This window comes from Leptopilina boulardi, unplaced genomic scaffold (genome assembly GCF_019393585.1).
Source record: "Leptopilina boulardi isolate dan_hultmark-lab unplaced genomic scaffold, ZJU_Lbou_2.1 LbouV2_281, whole genome shotgun sequence".
Lineage (NCBI taxonomy): Eukaryota > Metazoa > Arthropoda > Insecta > Hymenoptera > Figitidae > Leptopilina > Leptopilina boulardi.
In genome coordinates, this window is record NW_026137842.1 from 262,768 (window position 1) to 284,878 (window position 22,111).

Genomic DNA, 22,111 nt, shown 5'->3' on the forward strand with positions numbered 1-22,111 from the left:
GGTCCTGATCACATTCCTCCAGCGATTATAAAGTCATGCAGTTCTGTTTTTGTCCATCCGCTATATATCTTATTTAATAAATCTTTAACATCGGGAGTATTTCCGCATGAATGGAAAAGGGGTTTTATCGTACCGGTTCACAAGGACGGGGATATGAAGAATGTGAAAAATTATCGTCCTATAACATTACTTAGTGCAATACCTAAAGTCTTTGAGAGTATTGTTTTTGATATGATTTATCAGCAGGTGGAACACTTGATAATTGATGAACAGCATGGCTTTATGAGAAGAAGATCAGTAATGACTAACTTAACACTGTTTACTAACTTTGTAGCATCTCAAATTGGAAAAAGTCTTCAAGTGGATGTGATTTATACTGATTTTGCGAAAGCTTTTGATAAGGTTGATCATGCGATTCTGGTGTCGAAGCTAGAGGCTTTAGGATTTTCAGTGGATTTAATTACCTGGATTAAGAGTTATCTTGCTGATAGATATTCATCAGTACGTGTTGAACATGAGTTTTCAGATGTTTTTTTAGCGACCTCTGGTGTACCCCAGGGATCGAATCTTGGACCACTTTTTTTCTTGCTGTTTATTAATGAAATCAAAACTATATTTAAACATAGTTTATGCCTTTTGTTTGCCGATGACCTTAAATTATTTAAAACAATAACTTGTGCGCAGGATGCTATCGATCTTCAATCAGATCTTGATCAGCTTTATAATTGGTCATCAAACAACAAATTGTTTCTTAATATAAAAAATGTAATATAGTCTCATTTAGCAGACTGAGAGAATTTGAACAGTATCAATATGTTATTGATGGTGAAATTCTTTCAAGAGTGTCCATGATCCGAGACCTTGGAGTTACGCTAGACTCAAAGTTGGATTTTAGATCACATATCTTAAATGTTGTTAATAACGCGACTAGAGTCTTGGGCTTTGTCACCAGAAACGCTTCGCGGTTCAAAAATATCTTGGCGTTAAAGGTATTATACTTTTCATTGGTTAGACCAATTATTGAATTTGCTTCGCTAATTTGGTCACCTTATCAGGAATATCTAATGATTGCTCTTGAACGCGTTCAAAATAAATTTATGCGATTTGTTGCTAGAAGAACGGGGATACCATATGATAGATATAGTCATGATTACACTGAATTAAGACGTATATTGGGCATTCCTCTATTGAGGGACAGATTCTTATTTACTGATTTGTTATTCATGTTCAAAATTATCAATGGTATTATAAATTGTCCTCCGCTTTTATCACTACTTAACTTTGCTGTCCCTTATAAACCATCTAGATATTCAATTTTGTTCAGGCAGTCAGTGCAAAGATTAAATTATATAGATAACTCTGTTGTGATCAGAATTACAAGAGAAGCCAACGAACATAATAGCGTAGATTTTTATGGTATTTCTTTAAGTAGATTTATAAGCAACTTGCGTACTGAGATATTTGGTACTAATTGAAAATTGATGTTTCAATGTTTCGCCGAGTCATGGCACCTTATATTTTTATAATTAAGTACATTTGTACGAAAGGGCACTGCCCGTGTAAAAATTAAATAAATAAATAAAAAATTTTAAATCTAAAAAATACATACTAAAAATATACTAACCCCGTTTTAATTAAAAATCACTTTTTTTAAATTTTACATCGAAAATTCAATTTAATAATGTATGTAATTTATTTCAATATATAAAATTAAAAAATATTTTTCTAAAATATACAATTTCATAAGACAATACACATTATTATTTAAAAAAATTTTTTTAATTGATTTAAAAAATGAAATTTAATCATAAAAAATTACCAGAAAATTAAAATTTTTTTTTAAATTTTATAAATGCTCAAAACAATATAGGTTACTATTAAACCCTTTTATTTAAACCTGTATTAAATTTTATTAAATTTCGCAAATAAACAATTTTAAAAATATATTTAAAAAATAAAATATAATTATAAGAAATTATTACAAAATTAAAAAATATTTTTTAAAAATTTTAGAAATTAATTTAAAAATTATTACTGAATAAAAACATATTTTTAAAAAGGCATTAAATAATTTAGTTTAATATTAAACCTCGTTTTAATTAAAAATTCCTTTTTTTAAATTGTACATCGAAAATTCAAGTTAATAATGTATGTAATTTATTTCATTATAAAATTAAAAAAAATTTTTTCTAAAATATACAATTTCATAAGACAATACAGATTATTATTTAAAATTTTTTTTTTAATTAATTTAAAAAATGAAATTTAATCATCAAAAATTACCACAAAATTAAAATTTTTTTTTAAATTTTATAAATTCCAAAAAAATATAGGTTACCCTTTTTAATTAAACCCTTTTTATTTAAACATGTATTAAATTTTCTTTAAATTTCGCAAATAAACAATTTTAAAAATATATTTGTAAATCATCCTTTATGATTAAAAATGTTTTTTCTATTTTGAATTTCCCCCCACCTAAATTGAGCTACCTAATGGAGAAAAGCAAAAACCAGCTCAAGAAATATTACAAATTTTTTATAAATTTCTTTTATTGTATTATTTTTAGAAGGAAAATCTGATGATTCTGAGAGCACAATTGGATATATATCGTACTGACTTTGAACAAGAGAAGGCTGCGAAAAAGAATCTAATTCGTGAAAAGAATAAACTGGTTGAACAGATTCAATCTCTTACTGTTCATAATCAAAACCTAAGAAAAGATATGGACAGATTGAGACAGGGGGAGCAAACTTTTTTACCTTCATCTTCAAGATCACAAAGGAATCAGGTAATATGATATAATAAATGGTAGGGAGTCAAAAGTGGCAAAATAAAAGTGCCAATGCCAAATTTCCAAAATTATTATTTTAAAAAAATTATAGTCAACTTTAAGAATGCAACTTCACGTTTATTCATTGTTGTTATTAAATTGTCAGTGCAGCATTAAATGTTAGCTTGTTTAATAGTTTTTTTTTAATTTTTGGTTTATTAAATTAAAATTTTAGTATAAATTAAATGTTTCGTTAAAAATGGCTGAGGTATTACGCATTGGGAAAAAACTATGTTACATTCTGATGACTTTCTATATTACAAACATAATGTTAAGACAGCTTTCGATTGACAAATGATGGAAGACCGAATTTTTAATATTGTCAACACTTACGAAAATTTTTTTGGGAGATTAACATTTTAGGATATTTATAAGCCATCGGTTATCATTTACATTCATAATTTTCAATTAAAAAATTATTTTTTAATCGCAATTTTTTGATTCATTTATTTCAGTTTTACCACACTTTTTTAAAAACTTTTGTATTTTGGGATTATTTTTTTACTTTGCAAATTTTGTATTTTGGAAAAATATACTTTGGAATTTTTAAGCTTTGGATATTTTTCTTGGCAATTTTTTTTTGCATTTTTGTACCTCAATCATAATAAATATATGATATAAGGAGTTAGTACCACATCTTATTTCAAAAAATTCGATTTTCTAAAAACTGCAGATTCTTGTAGTAAATTATGTAGAAATTCTATGGAAACTATTATTTTGATTGGAAACTTCGGTATCATATCATATCCTTTTTTGACTAATAATTAATAGGGCTCGTTGGATTTCAAAGTCAAATTTAATTTAAAAAAAAAATTTTTTTCATAACACATGCATGGAAACAGTAAGTTTCTCTTCATGGAAATTGTGTAGAAAGGCTCACATTTCCAAATCATGCGTAAAAGTTTGTAAAGTTCACCAATGACAATACAGAGTGACATTGTCGCTACTTTGTCTCATCGTTTTTCACCAATCATAATGCAGAGTTACTTTGTCACATTACTTTGTCGCACACTTCTTACGAAAAAACCCGAAGATGACTCGACGCCAGCCGAATTCACTGTTGCCTACGTAACTATAATCACGTAGTCGTGTTGCTATAGCAACGAATCGGATTGCGTCAGGCGTCAGTTTGTTTACTCTCTGCGTTCACAATATTTTATCGCGCAACATCGCAACCATTGCGATACGTATAAAGTGCGTATAAACGAAATTTGTGAAAAAATCATCATTACATCATTGCTCTATCAATCACCAAAAACTGTAAGTATAATTTAAATTTTACTAATTTCAACTAAATTAAAGTGATTAGTTTTATTAATTTAGATTTACAATAATAAAGTGATTACAGGAATCACTTACTGTTACCTTCTTACACCTTTTTAAAATTTACTTACCCATTTCGCCTACTTTGAGAATTTGTAATCTTATATATTCATTAATTCTAACCTTCAATCTATTCAAATTATAATCAATTATTTCAAATTCAATCATTCCAAATATTAATTTAAAAAATCAACTACTTTAAATTTTTCTCAATTTCAAATTCTAATCAATTAAAAAATCAATCATAAATTCAATTGTTCCACACACCACTCATTTTAAAATTCAATTATTTAAAATTTTAAGAAATTAAATTATGAAATTATTATTATTGAAATAATGTAATTTCTAATCGATACAAATGTGTTATAATTGAAATTTGAATTTTTTGAAATTTAGAATGATTGTTGAAAATTCATTTTTCTGTTAAATTTGATTGAAAAAAAAATATTTCGAGTTTTAATATTTGAAGTTAGGTAGCTTTTATTTACTTTTGTAAATTAGTCTTTTGAGTTGGTTTGTTTTTCTTTCGGGGGGCTTCGCCCCCCGAACACCCCACCGGGGCTGTGCCCCTGGACCCTGTTGGGGGGCAAGCCCCCCGACCCCCCCGCGCCATTAAATATGTTTCCCATATAAAGTATTTCTGTGATAAGTGAGCTCCCCGCGTTCCCCTTTTATTTCAACAAGTGTGAATTCTATGACATCTCGACATTTGTGCCAAAAATTGCATGTTAAAATATGATTTAAACTATTATTTTATTAACTAAATGTGTAAATTATATTATAATTAACTATTATAATCTAAATACTGAGAAAACACGTTAAAAATAATTTAAAAAATTAATTAAAATAAAATATTTTGATCATTCTAAAAAAGACTGATTGAAGGTTAAAAAATAATTGTTTTAAAAATTGCAAGTGATCTGTTAGAAAAATTCCGACCCTACGAATTTCTATAACATTTTCGTTTCTTTCAGCCAGATTTTATTACAAGAAATAACCCCGAAAAAGAGAAAATGAACGAGAATAGAAGTCCTGGTGACGAAAATGAGGGAATACCTCTAGAGATGCTTGAAGACTAAATTTGCTACCAGCAAAATCGAGAAGCAAATACACTAAAGCGTACAATGATTTTCAGCGTTAGAAAACACAAAAAATCGCAACCTCGTCTGCTGAAAAGGTGTTATTAGTCTATTTTAACGAATTGACAGTTCTCAAAAAGTGGAAATCACCAACCTTATGGTCTCACTGGTCAATGTTAAAATCTATGATTAATCTAAATGAAAATGTTGACATCAATTCGTACAAGAAATTGAAATCATTTCTGAAACTACAAGGCGTCGGTTACACAGCCCCACAAAAAAAAAGAAGTGTCGTGCTCGGCAGACCAGACTAGTCATTTCCCATGTATTTTGACGCGCTGAACACGAATCCGAAGTCCGTTTTGCTCCATCACGTCAGGATTTTTTTCTAACCTCCAAAAACCTGTCGGATTTTGAGAGGTAGGCTATTTTTTTTAAAAAATTGATGGATTTACTTCAAAATTGGTATCTAGGGGTTTTTTGGGTCGCTGATTACGAATCTGAAGTTAGATTTTCAAAATTTAAAATGGCGGCTCCAATATGGCGGACGAATTTTGTAAAAATTGATGGATTTACTTCAAACTTGGTATCTAGGGGTTTTTTGGGTCGTTGATTACGAATCTGAAGTTAGATTTTCAAAACTAGAAATGGAAATTCTTATATACATAAGTAAGGTATTTACGTCTTTTTATGGTAGCGCACTCTTTTGTCCTCAAAGGATCTGTGTAATGGTTTTCTTTTCAAATTGGTGCCTCTAGGTACAATATCCCTTTTCAGCATCCAACAGTAGTTGGCCATCATATTTACATCCCATCTTCCTTGATAACGACGCTCAAAATCTTTCAGATCTTGATGGAATCGTTCTCCTTGTTCTTCACTGTAATCTCTCAAATTTTCAGGGAATTAATCCCGATGCGAGTCTAAGTAATGCAACTTTATGCTCATTAAGCATCCTAACTTACCAAAGTTTTTAATCATATCACTAACTATTTGCTCCCAATTTTCACTCTTGTGATTACCCAGAAAATTTTCGACAACTGCTTTGAAACTAAGCCATGCGGCTTTCTCCTTTTTATTCATCTTGGTGATAAATTGCTCATCTTTTAACAATTTGCGAATACGTGGTCCGTCGAAAACCCAAAAAACCCCTAGATACCAATTTTGAAGTAAATCCATCAATTTTTAAAAAAATAGCCTACCTCTCAAAATCCGACAGGTTTTTGGAGGTTAGAAAAAAATCCTGACGTGATGGAGCAAAACGGACTTCGGATTCGTGTTCAGCGCATCAAAATACATGGGAAATGACTAGTCTGGTCTGCCGCGCACGACACTTTTTTTGTGGGGCTGGGTTATCATTCTAAAAAGGCTCAAACTTTTACACCTGAGAATGTCCAACAGTTCTGCAATGAGGCTTCAGATGACAAATTTTTGGCCACAAAGATAATATATCCTTATTTTTAATTTATGTATAAAAATTTTTCTTGAAAGATCCAAAAAAGTCAATTTTCTAAAAATTTACTTTTCATTCAAAAATTTTTAAATTTTTAATTTATTTTTTCATAATTAATAAATTATGTATATTTTCAATAAAAATATTAAATCTTAGCATAACAAACTAAAATGTGATATTTAACACGAATTTTAATATAATTAAAATTAATTTTTCATAAAAATATTTATATTTTTAAAAATATAATACACTGGAGTCTCCCAAGAGAGGACTTCTGAAGAGAGGACTAAGTAGTGACGCGGCGCGGTAAGGAGTGAGGGGGGAAGAGATGGGCGGGATCAGAAAGAGGAACGTGAACTCAGGAGCGTTTGTTTTTAGTGTACCTTTCTCCGCAGTGTTTTATGTATGTAATAGAATGTATTCTGTTAAAAAAACACATCTCTGTGATACGATATACGGCCCTGGAGTGTTTACAATTTTCGGCGTCAAGGACGAATTCCGTAGAGAGGTCCAAGACTCTTCCTGTCCTCTCTTCGGAGACTCTAGTGTATACATAGTTTAATTTATAATACATTTATTAATAAATAATCAAAATAATAAATAAATTATATATAAATTTATAATAACAAATTAATAAAATCAAAAACTAACATTATATAACTTACATCTATTTTAATATTTTCAGGTTTGTTTGATTTTCGGATTTTTAGGCGGACTTCGACGAGAAGAGTTAGTCAATGTGCACATCACTCACATTAGGAAGGAAGGCTCAACTCTCTTTATCAGTATTCCTGATACTAAAACTCATAAACCAAAATCTTTTGCCACTGTGAACGACTTCGTTGGCATTGTAAAAAAATATGCAGCTTTGCGACCAGAGAAATGTCCTACAACAAGATTCTTCTTGAATTATCAAGACGGGAAATGCACGGTGCAACCTATAGGAGTCAACAAAATAGGAGGAATGCCCAAGATTATAGCGGAGTATTTAAGATTACCAAATCCAGAGACATTTACTGGTCACACGTTCCATCGCACTGGTGCCACTTTACTGGTTAACGCTGGTGCTGATATAACTACGCTAAAAATGTTTGGAAAGTGGAAATCAACCGCCGTTGCAGAAGGCTATATTGCTGATTCATCAAGCAACAAACAAAAAATTGCTGAAAAAATTTCAAGTTCCGTAATCTTGAAGGAATCAAACTCTAAATTAAACGCCAACAACAATGATCTCCAAAATTGCACGAATAATATCGACTGTGGTCCGACGACATCCAAATGTTCAAAATTATCGTCTCAAACAGAAAAATGTCAATCATTGCGAGATTCACAAATTACAAACGTCAATCATTTCCATAACTGCGTTATAAACCTTGTTCAAAAGTAATAATGTGTATAAAAATATCGTTTTATACATTAATACTGAAAATATACCTATACCTGTTTAATTAATGAATATTATATTCTTCCATAGTTTCTTAAAAACTATCCAATTCATACATATTTGTAAGTTGAAAAATCAAATAAAATAAATAAAACTAAATCATTTTTTATTCTCTATTAACAACTGAAATTAAATCAATCAAATTTTAATCAATAAAAAATTCAATTTTTAATTAATCAAAACAAGTTCTAGCCGGCATTATCAATAGTTTTTATTACAATTTTTTTTATTCTTTTTACCTTTCCATGCATTTGTCATGAAAAATAATATGCGACACGCATTTGAAAAGATCTTTTACCTCGTGGGAATAGCAGTGCGTTACCAGCACTCGCCTTCGTCTCGTGGAGGCGCCTCCACTTAACTACGGCTTGTGCTGGTAACATCCCACTCGGTAAAAGTTCGTCTTTCCAAACTTGTATCGCAATGTACTATTTGACCATCGTGTAGCCCGTCAAAAATGCTTTAAAAATCATTATATATATGTTAACTTTTATGCATTCTACTTATAAATATTGTACATTAAAAATTTTTTTTTTTCAAAAGTCAAAAATTAAAAACGTTGTAATTCTTAAACTATTTTATCAAATTTAATAATAATTGATTTTTAGACTTTCACCCACAATGACAACATTTTAGAAAAGTATGGATTAAATTCGACAACTTTTTATTTTTTGTTTGGACATTTCAGGAATTTTGCCTCATATATATGTACTAAGTGAAAAAAAAGTTGATCGGATCAGACTGTAACTTGCACATAGTTTTGCCCTATGGGGAATTTAACCACTAAGTATTGTTAGATTTTTCAAAAACTGTGGGAGAAGGAGAGTTTTTTCCTGCTCTGTTGAATGGTGTTTTTAAAGTTAGAATTTGATAGGTAAAGATTTTTATAGAAATTAATTATAAAACAAAAAAATGACTTTTCTTATTACGAATTCTGGTAGGCTAAAAACATGCCCTTCGGACAGGGTTGGGATCGTATATTACTGCGGGTAATATACGTGGTTTTCTACGCGTATATTACCGAGTATATTACCAAACAAATTTTATACGTATTTGAAGTATATTACATCTTGTGTACTGCGCATGCGTTATTCTAAATTCTCGTTTGTTTTCATAACCTATACACTCTTGCCTAGGGTTGTAAAGTTTCATGAAACTTTTAATGCTTCATGAAACGTTTCACAGTTTCAAAGAAAGAGGTGGGAATATTTAAATTATATATAATTGTTGGGTTTTTACCAAAAGTAAAGACACACTTTAATTAAAGAATGATAAAATTTATTAAGTATAAAGAGAATACAAAATTGTGTTAAAGCATTGAACCGAGAAAACGCAGTTTTCCTATTGAAGGTTCATACCTGAAAAACGGCGTCTCGCTTACAGTAATAAACATGACCTTAAGTTCGAATTTTCAGGTAGACACTATGCGCAGTGAAAACTAAAAACTAACCTAATGGAACATAGAACGAGAAATTATCTGTTTTTCAACACTCCCGCTTAATTTTCAGGTTCTAATACATTTAATTTTGATCGCAAATAAAAAAATTGCTGTTTCGCCAAGGGTTTAGTTAAAATATCCGCTAATTGATCTGTCGATTTGACATAATTAACTTCTACATCTTTCTTACTTACAATGTCGTGAATAAAATGATAATGCACATCGATGTGTTTTGACCTCTTATGATTCTCGGAATTGCTTGACATTTTTATTGCTGCTTGATTATCAACAAAAATTTTAACCGTGTTATACAATCGACGTTCAGTTCATTCAAAAAACGACGCAACCATACAGCTTCTTTTATCCCTTGAGGTAATGCGATATACTCAGATTCAGCGGTAGATAACGCAACCACATTCTGACGCTGGCTAGACCATGATATCGGTGCACCATTCAAAACAAATACAAAACCGCTTCTTGATTTTTGAGTGTCGGGACAACCAGCATAATCTGCGTCAGTGTACCCTAACAATGACAATGGGCTCCCGCTGTTTCCAAATACAATACCGTAGTTTAGTGTGCCTTTTAAATATCTGAGAATTTTCTTAACATACTCCCAATGCTTCTTGTCAAAACAAGTCATAAATTGACTGGCATAATTTAGGGCAAATTCAATGTCAGGACGACTAATCCTGGCAGCAAACAATAATGACCATATTGCTTCGCGGTACGGAATAGCTGAATTGCATTTATTCTCGCTTTGATCATTCTTGCTAAGATACATTCCTGGCTCGGCAGGTACGCTCGAAGATTTCGCATCGTTAACATTAAATTTTTCGAGCAATTTACTGACATACCTTGATTGACAAATTTTTATCGTACCTTGTTCCAGATTTTTCGCGGCATCTGTTTTAATAGTAAAGACCCATTTTGAACCAATTGCTCGCCTACCTAGAGGCAACTCAGACAAGGACCACGTTTGATTTTCTTTCAAGGCTGCTATTTCTTCATCCATGGCTTGCTTCCATTTCGCTGCATTTTGACCGGATTGTGCTTCGTTAAACGTTGTGGGTACGTCATTTACATACAAAGCTACAGGGATTCCGTAACGATCGGGGGGACGAATTAAGTTGCGATTTCTTAATTGTCTTCCGTGATGCTCATCTGGAATCTCGTCATTTTCTTCAAGAAGGTGATCAACTTCCGGGGGGTCAGGATCTTCAAGACGCTCGGGGTTTGCAATTATATTTCCATTTTCTAAAGGCTCAGTATCGTCGTTGAAATCAATTTCAATGGAAATATTACCTGCTTTGTTATTATTCTGGGGGCTGCAGATGTTTTCATTGAAATCCACGTCGCTGCTAATATGAATTTTATGAGCTTCACTGTCCTACAGACGATAGTTGCATGATTCACCATCATAACCGACTACAATCACTTTCTTGCTTTTAGGATCCAGCTTGTGACGATTTTCTTTGGGTACATTCAAGTACGCATCGGACCCAAAAACTTTTAAGTGCGTTACCTGTAGTTTACGACCGAACCACTGTTCGAAAGGAGTTGCTGTTTCGTCCACCTTTTATATCACCCTATTTAGAATATAACATGCCGTGTTAATTGCCTCTGGCCAAAGTTTACTATCGAACTTTTTTCCCAATAACATCGTTCTCGCACTGTCGACAATTGTCCTAATATGTCTTTCGGCTCGATCATTTTGCTCATGAACAAAAGGAGATGAGAACTCGTGAATGATACCTTTTTCACTCAGGTAATTGGTAAATTCAGAAGAAATGTACTCCCTGCCATTATCTGATTTGAGAACTTTTATTTTCGTACCTGTTTGTGTTAATACAAAAGCTTCGAATTCCTTGAATTTACTAAAAACCTCCGATTTTTGACGCAGAAAAAATATTTTTCTAAAACCTGTGCATTCATCTTTAAACAACACAAAATATCTATTCCCGCGCGGTGATTGTACATTATCTCAAAAGTTTGAACCAATTTGACATATCTGGCTTCGAATTCGGATTCAGCGGGAAAAAATACATGGAAATACACTAGTGTAGTGTGTTGGCCAAAAAAAATTTCGTTTTTTTGATTTTAACTAATTTTTTGAGCAGTTTTTTGAGTTTATCTCAAAAGTTTCAGCCAATTTGACATTTCTGGCTTCGAATTCGGATTCAGCGGGAAAAAATACATGGAAATATACTAATGTAGTGACATACAAACTTTTTTTTTAATTAGTTTTTTTGAGTCGTTTTTTGAGTATAACTCTAAAACAAGAGCCAATCTGACTATTCCGACTTCGGATTCGGATTCAGCGGCGAAAAATACATGGGAATATACTACTGTAGTGTCTCGGCCAAACCACTTTTTTTGTGTGCCTGTGATTATTGATGTCGGACAATCAGACAAAGAGTAAGAAACAGCCCGGTGAATTTTGATAATGCGCCAATATGTAGACCTATTAGCGCTATGATCGATGCAAGATCGCAGGACAAAACTGTTGAACTTTTACCCTAACCCTTATTCTAGGATTTTTGACCCTTTTATTTCTCGAAATAACGTCAAAAAATATTTTCCCGTTACAAACAAAAATCTAATTTTGCTGCAAAAATGTTCTTTGTTGGAATAATTAAAACTCATATAAAATTAAATTAAAAATTTTTTTTATTGCTTTAAAAATTCATTTACTATCTGGAGAATATGTTCTCAACTCAACTATATGAACGAAGTTTAAACTATATGAAGTTTAAATGCTTTTTTCTGGAAATGCAATTTTTTCCCGGCTGTGGAATATAACTCAAAAACTAAAAAACTGACTTCGAATTTAGTACAGTTATTTGCCAAATTCATAGCCATCAAATGAACCTCAAAGCTTGAGAAAATTCATTTAACAATTATTGTTATCAAAGATTTTTTATAAAAAAACAAAGTAATTTTTTTTTAAATGTCCTAGTTTCCAATTATTTTTTCTTTCGGTCAATTGAGGTTAGTTTGAAGTGAAATTTTTGCTGAATAAAAAATTTATTTTAATACCTTTAAACCTTATTTTTATAATGCACTTTAACTCATTTTAATAAATACTTTTAGTTGTTTCTAATAAATTCTTGAATAACAAGTCGTTTATATGAGGCTTCTTATTTAAAAAAATAAATATTTTTTATATACAAGGGTCATTCTAACAAAAAGGACAAATGACACGTTCATGACATTATTTTTAATAAATAATTATAATAATTGAAAATGTTGCAGGCCTAACTATAGTAGACAACAGGATTTAATGAGATTTTATAAAAAAAAATTGAAAATTTCAAATAATTGAATATAATCACGTTTATATAGTGTAAAAACTCCCCTCCGTTACCGTTCGCGAAGTTAGTTTTATTTAAAGAAGAATTCTTGTATTCATACTGCAATATAAAAACATCTTTTGTCTAGTAACATCTACTAATTACATTATTTGTAATTGATTTATAAAGCGTAAAACAGAATATCTTTAAAATATTTTTTCCTAGAATTAAATCAGTTTTGTTCGCAAAGTAAACTCCCCTCCATGACCGGTTACAAATATAATGAGTAAATGAAAAAAAAATGATAGTTGAGAAATGAAGAATTCAAAAGTGTTTACAGTGACGATGTTGTTTTGGTCAGTACACAACATCATGAAAGAAATGAAAACAGTAAGTGTCAGAAAGATTTTCAGTTTCGCAGTGTTCATCGACACAAAAAAAACTCTCCTCCGTGACCACTCTAAATTCAGTTTTTTGATTAATAATATTTATTATTTGTTTATCAGAAAACTGAATTTAGATTAATAATATTTATTATTTGTTTATCATTTTTAGAATATTGTTTTATTTGTATGATTTATCGCGAATACTATTATTACTTTTTTTTAAATTTATTATTTTTATATTAGATTCAATAAATTTTGGCTACGCCTAAAGGAAGAAAACTCCCCTCCGTGATCACTATAGTCACATCCATCGATTATACAGCCCCATGCAAAAAATGCACCTTTTTGTACCTCGAATTTTGAAACTTTCTTTATGCCAAATGGTAACACATGATGACCCAATAATCCCAGCAAAATTTCAAGATGAGCATATGCCCCTTTTAGGAAATACAGGGGGTCAAAGGGGGCCATGTCAAAAAAAAGAACATGCAATATTGTCGAATAATAAAGTTAAAAAAATCAAACGAAATGGTTCCTTCAAGATTTTCGTCTGCTGATTACAAATTTGAAGTCCGTTTTCAAAAATTTTAAATGGCGGATCCAATATCACGGACAACAATTTTAAAAATCGATCCAATTGACCTGAAACTGGTTACTCGGGGGTTTTTGGGGTCGCTGATTACAAATCTAAGGTCCGTTTTTAAAAATTTTTAATGGCGGATCCAATATGGCGGTTGACAATTTTAAAAGTCCATCGAAATTACTTGAAAATGGTTAGTCGGGGGGTTTCTGGGGTCGCTGATTACGCATCTAAAGTCCGTTTTAAAAAATTCAAAATGGCGGATCCAATATGGCGGACGACAATTTTAAAAATCCATCCAATTTACTTTAACATGGTTACTCGGGTTACCTTCAGATTTGTGTTCACCGACCTTGAAAAACCCTAATTAACGATTTTGAAGCCAATTAAATAGATTTAAAAGATATTCGTCCGCCATTTTGGATCCGTCATTTTGAATTTTTTAAAACTGATTCCAGATTTGTTATCAGCGGCCCCAAAAACCCACGAGTAACAAGATTTAAACGGATTCGGTCATTGTAGCGGCGACAAAATATTAAACAATTTTCGTTTACAGTGTTACCAACCTAAAACAATCAACAAAAATTTGACATCTGAGATGGCATGTTTTTGAAATCTTCACTGGAATGGCAGGTTTACCTAATATTTTTTAGATTGTCATGTTTCTCAACATTCGCCTGAATTGGCGTGTTTCTACCCTCAATCGACGATTTGTCCTTTTCGAGAGATTCACCCACAAATCTTTTTTATACAATCAATAGTTTTCACGAAAAACGAAAATAAAATTATTTTTAAATGAATTTAACCCAAAGGTACCTGGAATTTAATGTTATATAGCATATGATGTTCTAACAAAAAAAAATAATATTTCAGCAATATTGTAGTAATATTTCCGAAATATAACGTTCTATCTGGGTTATATACACGGAGAAAATCTGAAATCACTGAGTATTTTTTCTCACAGCACTGGCTACTGTGTAAACCAAAAAATTAAATTCCAGAGTTCTGAAAGTTCTCCACACAGCACTGAATGCTCTGCAGAAAATAATCACAACTTTTTTTGACAGTAATCAGAGTTTTGTTTCATATTAGTTGACAACAGATTATTCAGAACTACGAATGTAGCAATAAATTCTTTGCTCAAAGTTGTGACTGCTGTTCTCAGAGCTCTGAGTACTGTGTAGAATTATTTTTTAGGATTAAAGAAATGAAAGAACATTAAACCTTTAATAAAAAGTAGACAACAATTTTTAACAAGCGTTCAAGACAATTTTAATCAATTTTAGATGTTTTCTAATATTTTTATGAAAAACAGATTATTTGACTAAGATTATTTATATTTTTTTTACTTCAAGAGATAAATATTTAAAATAATAATGTTGAAACTTATTATTTTTTAATCATAATTATCTATAAATTTAGATTAGGTTGTAATTTGATATTAGCTAAGAAATCTTAAAATCTCAAAACTTGTGAAATACAAATAAATATTTAAAATTTACCTATAGTAATTTATTTTAAAAATAATTATTTATTATTTCATTATAATATAATAACTTTATTTGCTATATAACTAAAAAAAATTTTAAAACCGATAGTTTTTAAAAAGACTTTTTAAATTCTTCATTTCTGTTATTCATTAACTGGTTATAAACATGCCAATTAAAATTAATATTTGACAAGAAAAAATAACCATGGCTATCTTCCTTTTAATTGACGTTAAACGTTCCTTTGTTTTCTAAATCCTAAAAAATAATTCTACACAGTACTCAGAGCTCTGAGAACAGCAGTCACAACTTTGAGCAAAGAATTTATTGCTACATTCGTAGTTCTGAATAATCTGTTGTCAACTAATATGAAACAAAACTCTGATTACTGTCAAAAAAAGTTGTGATTATTTTCTGCAGAGCATTCAGTGCTGTGTGGAGAACTTTCAGAACTCTGGAATTTAATTTTTTGGTTTACGCAGTAGCCAGTGCTGTGAGAAAAAATACTCAGTGCTTTCAGATTTTCTCCGTGTAGTAGATACTGCATGCATATGCTCTATAATAATAACAGTTCTTATTATTTAAAATAAAGGAAATATTGTTTGATTAGAAATATTGACATTTATTTCATCTAACCTAACTGTGCCAAAGGATAATTATTATAATTAAAATATTTAATTTTTGCAGGAATCGACGAATTCGAGTACCTCTACAATGATTCCATTGTTCTTGTGTCCCTTATGCAGTCAAAAGTATCCAACTCTCGAGCTATTGGTGGAACACACAGAAGCTTGTATAAAATAAAAACTCATTTAATTTTACCTTATTTAAATTTCCTAATTAGCAACTGTAAAATTTGAAATCAAATATGTTTAAAAAATAACATTTAGTAATTTTAAAATCCTGTATACTTCTAAATTTATTGAAAATTTACTTTACAAATTATATAAAAGTCGTAATGACAAATACAATATACGTATATATTATGCTGTACAGAATTATTATTGAACCGTAGGAAAACGAAATTTGACTTTGTTTAACTGTTTACCATGTTTACTAAAAATTTTTTTATTATATGGTTCTTATTAGTTATTATTCTTAAGATATTTTTCTTAGAAAAAAGTAATCGTAAAATGAATTTTGCAGGACAAAAATGTAGGTAATATCTTTGTGTAAATATAATATTCTAGAATACCTTCAAATATAATTGTTTTAGAGGTTACAATAAACTAATCAATAAACTGGATAAAAATTTATAATTATTATTTATGAATTTTGTACTTTTCTGAAAAATGAAAATTTTTAAGTGTTGAATTTTTTGTGAAACATTACCATAGTTAATTAACCACTTGTTGAGTAATTAAAAATTTATGAAAATTTTAAAATTATCATATACAACAATAGAAGCATTATTTTAATATTTAAATACGCTGTTGCTTGGAACTTTCTGTGCTAAGAATCTCAAGTTTACGGATTAAAATATTGTCATTGTGCAATATTTAAAAAATAACTTGCCGAAATCCGTTTATTAAGGACGATATTTTTCTCGCTTATCTGTTTACCTAATGAAGTTTGAAAGACATCAATTCTGAGGTTGCAGTTGATATGTCCCGAAGTATGCAATGTGACGTGACAATTTTGGTACGTCACATCCTAGTTTAAAATTGTCTGTCTGTTTGTATGCCAATTTTCTATTCTTTTGACAATTGTTGTCAGTCTAGTCATTGTTCCAAGTATCGAAGAATAGAGAAAACTTTCAGAATTCTTGAATTAATTTTGTAATGTAAATCACGTCATAATTTGATCCGTAAACTAATGTTTTATAGACATTAGTTTTGAATGAGTATTAATGAGTAATTACTCATAGATGTTAATCTTTGGTAAAAATATTTTTTCATTTAGTAAGCATTTTTGAAAAAAAATTTTTTTGACCAAAAAAATGAAACTCAAAAGTAAATTTTACTTTTTCGATGTGAAAGGTACGTTTTTTTCAAAAAGAGCATCAAAAAATCTTTCGAAACTGATATTGATAAAAATTTTTTTTTTGATATTTAAGAAAAAACAATTAAAACAGCGGTGTACCGTAAAACCCCAAAACATTCACCCCCTCGCCGTCGGAAAATATTGGAACAAATGAAAAAATATTTTTCTGAAGATTACTAATCTATATCTAGATGTATGAATGTCTATAGTAAACATAAGTTTAGTACTTCAGATGCTATACCAAATGCAATTAACTGTGAGCACGAGATCCCTCTATTCTTTCGGTTTCTTTTCAATATAATTTTATTAATTGGATAATTGAACGATCTTACCTTGTGAAGTTCAATTAAAATTGCATAAGCGCCTCCTCCGAATAGATCAACTCGCAGTCCCCCTACTCTATGCCAGTGTTGCCACAATTTTAAAGAATAAAAGTAAAAAGGCTGCGCACGCGGCGTACGCGCACAACTTGCTCCTGTGAGGTTTTGTTCTCATTTTTTAAAGCTTGCCGTAATTAATATAATAGGCAAATATCTGAAGAATCGGATAATGGGATAATATTTTATCTATAAGGGTGGGTTTGATCTATTCGGAGGAGGCGCTTATACAATTTTAATTGTACTTCACAAGGTAAGATCGTTCAATTATAAAATTGTATTTCGCACCTCCTCCTCTTAGATCAACTCGTAGATGTTGAAAGCTGTAATGACGGCAAAAAGTAAATGGGAAAAACAAATTTTAATTAAATTTATTTATTACAAAATTACGAAATGAACGGAATATATATATATATATATATATATATATATAAATATATAAATAAAGTACTGATTTATAAGAAAAAAATAAATAGTAGTACAAATAATTTTAAATCAATTTATTTTTAATTAAATTTATTTTATAAATATATTATATATAATTTTTAATAATTTTTTTATTTCATAAGACTGATTATAATAATTAGGTATTAAGTTTTAAGGCCATTTGAAATATTATGACGTAGTAGTCATATGCTTTAACATGGGAATATTGTCAGCCGTCTAATTTTTAAAGTAATGAATATTTTAGTCTAGAAATTTGTGTATGTGTTTGAAATAATACTCTCTATTTATCTTGGGTGCAGGTTATTCGATATTTTATCAGAAAAGGTGTTTTTAGAGAAATTAAAAAGTAAATACAAAGGCATACAAATGAGTGCGCCAGATTGCCTATCGCAAGGCGTTTCAACCATTTGATGAGCATTGCAAATGATAAAAATGCTTAAATAGAGACTTAATTATTTAATTAAATTCAAGCAATTATAAGTAAAATAAAAACAGTTAAATTTATAGGTTAATTATTTTGTTAACCCGTAGTCAGCATTTGCGGGATGAGTAAAAGTTTCACGCAATATTTCTCGACCTATAGGGTGTTGTTGCAGTGTAAATAAAAAAAAATTTTGTGCTGATGAATTATTTAATTAATTAATTTTACAGGTTTTATATTGCAGGTAAGTGTATAATTTCATTTTTATATACAAAAATATGTAATCTAATACTATCTAATAAATTTGATTATTTGTTCACATGTTTTGATGGCATAGAGTATAATCGCTTGCCGTCAGCTGGCTCCCTCGCGTGGGTGGTCATTGACATAAGTTGAGGCAAAATGTATGTTAACGCACAATAGTTTCGTTAACGAGATGCATGCGTTAGAAAAAAGAGATATATTGGTGTCCCTTTCTATATCTTTTAAACCAAGTTCGCAAACCAATTTTGTGCGTTGGACCATAGGGGTATATATTCGTAGAAAAATTTGTATATTTTGACAGAATATCCTGATGTTTGCAGTATTGCAATTGATTTTGAAAATGTTGATTATATTATTTAGTTTTTAATTGACTCTTGAGAAATTCAACTTTAATGTTTTTTGAGGTTAACTCAAAAACTCAGCAAAATGTCATCTTCTATGTATATATTATGTTTGTTGTCTCTCCAGAGATCCAGCTGATCGCTTTTGGCCTAAGCACAATTGAATCGGGTACGCAAGTCGTATACGGGATATGTAAGTTCCTGCGCAACCTTTTTTAATTGTGCGTTGAAAAAACGATTCCGCCAATATTTCGTGCAACCGTTTTTCAACGCACAATTAAAGACAGTTGCGGGAACTTACACATCCCGTATACGACGCTTTTTTTTAGGCCATTTGCTATATTTAAAAATGAAATGCCTAATGCTTATTCTACACTCACCTAAAACTGAGCGAGCGGTCCGCTTTTCCGTGACGCTTCCCATATTTAACTATATCTGTATATATATATATATATATATATATATATATATATATATATATATATATATATATATATAACGTAACGCAAATACGGACCGCTCGCCCAGTTTTAGGTGAGTGTAGAATCAGCATAAAGGCGCCGTTCCATGACAGCGTGAAACGCCGTCGTAAAAGTAGAAAACCTAAGAACAAAAGAGATAGTGAGATATGTTCATCTCTTTTGTTCTTAGGTTTTCCACTTATACGCTAGCGTTTCACGCTGTCATGGGACGGTACCTTTCATGTTTAAGCAGAATGACTAACGTTACAAATACGGATAGGGGAAACATGAGATAGAAAAGGACAGAGACTATCTATGTCATTTTGCAAATACAGATTAGCTGCCTGCCAACGGGCAACCGAGCTGTGACTGCACCTTTAGGCATTTTTAAAATTAAGATATATAATTTAATTATAATTTTTAACGTATATTACGTAGAAAATATCTCATGCGTTAAAAACATCGAGTCACGCGTCTCTGCACAACCATGATTCGCACTGAGGTTGGTTTCACATATGCTAAATTGTACCATTCTGAAGACGATTTTCAAAATTTTCAAAACTCTATATTATACACTTTCGAATGTTGTTAAAGTCAGTTTTTTCATTGCATTTTCATTCTCTCATCCAAGAATTAATTTGCGCTCACCTCTATCTCTATTTTTTCTGAAACACAGAAAAAATATAATAGATAATAAAAACAATAACAAAATAAATAGGAAACATTTAATATTTACTGCAATTATAACAACAAATTAACTTTTTAAATTCAGGTAGGTACAAAAAACGATCTATCTACTCCCGCACAGAAAATCTAAATTAATATCCATTTAAATTATATTTTTCTTTTTAGGATATGCAGCACATTCGTTTTTTATGAATATTAATAAACAATAATAATTAAATTTATAGTAATCTAATCTATGTAACACAAGTCGTTAGTTTTTGTATTGAAAAACGTACATTAATATTTTAAAATTTTTTTTTGAAATTAAATATTTAGGAAGCAGAAAATTTATATTTTGTTTAGAACAGCAGAAAAAAAATATTGTACCTAAATATTTTAAGACTTCGATCTTTAAGAGTATGCCTGATAGTTTTTTTGTTCAAATATTGTTTTACAAGATAATAAATACACTGCAAGAAGTATGTTAATTAAAAAATAGTTTATGTTATTTTTTACTTAAAAATTATCACACTCATCGCTATGTGAAGAATAACATGTTGCACTAAGAAAGCTGAATATACTATACGTATGATTTACTAAAATTATACATTATGTAAATATACATTACCATAAATAAAAACTGAAGATTTCAAAAGTGGAATCCAAGATTGGCATTGAGTCCGTCAATTTTTTAAGAAAACTACAAAGAAATATTACAAAAATCACGATTTTAATTATCTTTTCGATTTCGCATCGCAAACTCCCGAATAAAAGTTAAAAAAATTTTTTTGTCAGTTTTCAATTAAGCCAGATGACCTGAAAAAAGGAAACACGAAATCGAGACATTCCGAAAATCAATTGTTCTTTATTTTGAATCGTAAACTCTTGATATTTTTCGACACTTTTCAATTAAACTGCAAAACTTGCACAAACAACGGCGAAATCGAGATCTTCCGGGAATAAATTCTTTTTTATTTCGAATCGCAATCTCCCGATATATTACGACAATATTGAAATTAAGCTGCAAGACCTGAAAAAGCGAATGACAAAATCGAGATATTCCGAGAACAATTTTTATTTATTTTATATCGCGAACTCCGAATATTATTCGACACTTTTTAATTAAGCTTCACAACCTGAAAATAAGAAAGACGAAATCGAGACATTGTGAAAATTAATTTTTTTTTATTTTGAATCGCGAACTCCCTATATTTTCCAACACTTTTTAATTAAGCTGCAGAACCTAAAAAAGCGAATGACAAAATCGAGACATTCCGAGAAACAATTTTTTATATCGAATCGCGAACTCCCAATATTTTGCGACATTTTTCAAATAAGCTGCAGAACCTAAAAAAAAGAAAAACGAAATAGAGACATTGCGACAATTAATTTGTTTTATTTTGAATCGCGATCCCTGGCGGATTGTGTTGACTGTGTTTGGACCAAGTTCGGTCCCAACTCGGTCCAGTGCGGTCCGAGGCCAAATATCATAATAAATTAATGAAATATGATGAAATAAATGATTAAAATTGATAAATAAGTATTTAAAAAGTTAATTTATGGAAAAATTTATTTAAATTAAGCTTTTATTAAACTTTAATTAATAACTAGCTGCTTAACGCGCGACATTTATAAGCTCAAAAAATAATAAAAAGTCAATTACTTTTAGAAAGAAGCTTGTTAAAATGAGACATTTATAAGTTTTTTAAGAAGCTCGTGTCTATATCTACAGATTTTAATAACACATAAAATTATATTCAATTTTTTTGATTTAGGCAATTTAAATTAAAAAAGTTTTACCAAAAAGTTGGTAGCAGAATTATTGCAGGCTTGTGCTCAAG

At 30.1% G+C, this 22,111-nt stretch overlaps 1 protein-coding gene across 4 annotated transcripts in view; it reads left to right on the forward strand.

Moving 5' to 3' along the window:
• LOC127282131 (optineurin) overlaps window positions 1-16,296 on the forward strand; it is a 79,747-nt gene extending 63,451 nt beyond the window's left edge. For all 4 annotated transcript variants that reach the window (XM_051306228.1, XM_051306230.1, XM_051306229.1 and 1 more), the window contains 2 exons: window positions 2,567-2,788; window positions 15,998-16,296. In XM_051306228.1, coding sequence (XP_051162185.1) covers window positions 2,567-2,788; window positions 15,998-16,114 — 339 coding nt within the window. In that variant the 3' untranslated portion in view covers window positions 16,115-16,296. The remainder of the gene's footprint in view (window positions 1-2,566; window positions 2,789-15,997) is intronic.
• Window positions 16,297-22,111: the final 5,815 nt, after the last annotated feature.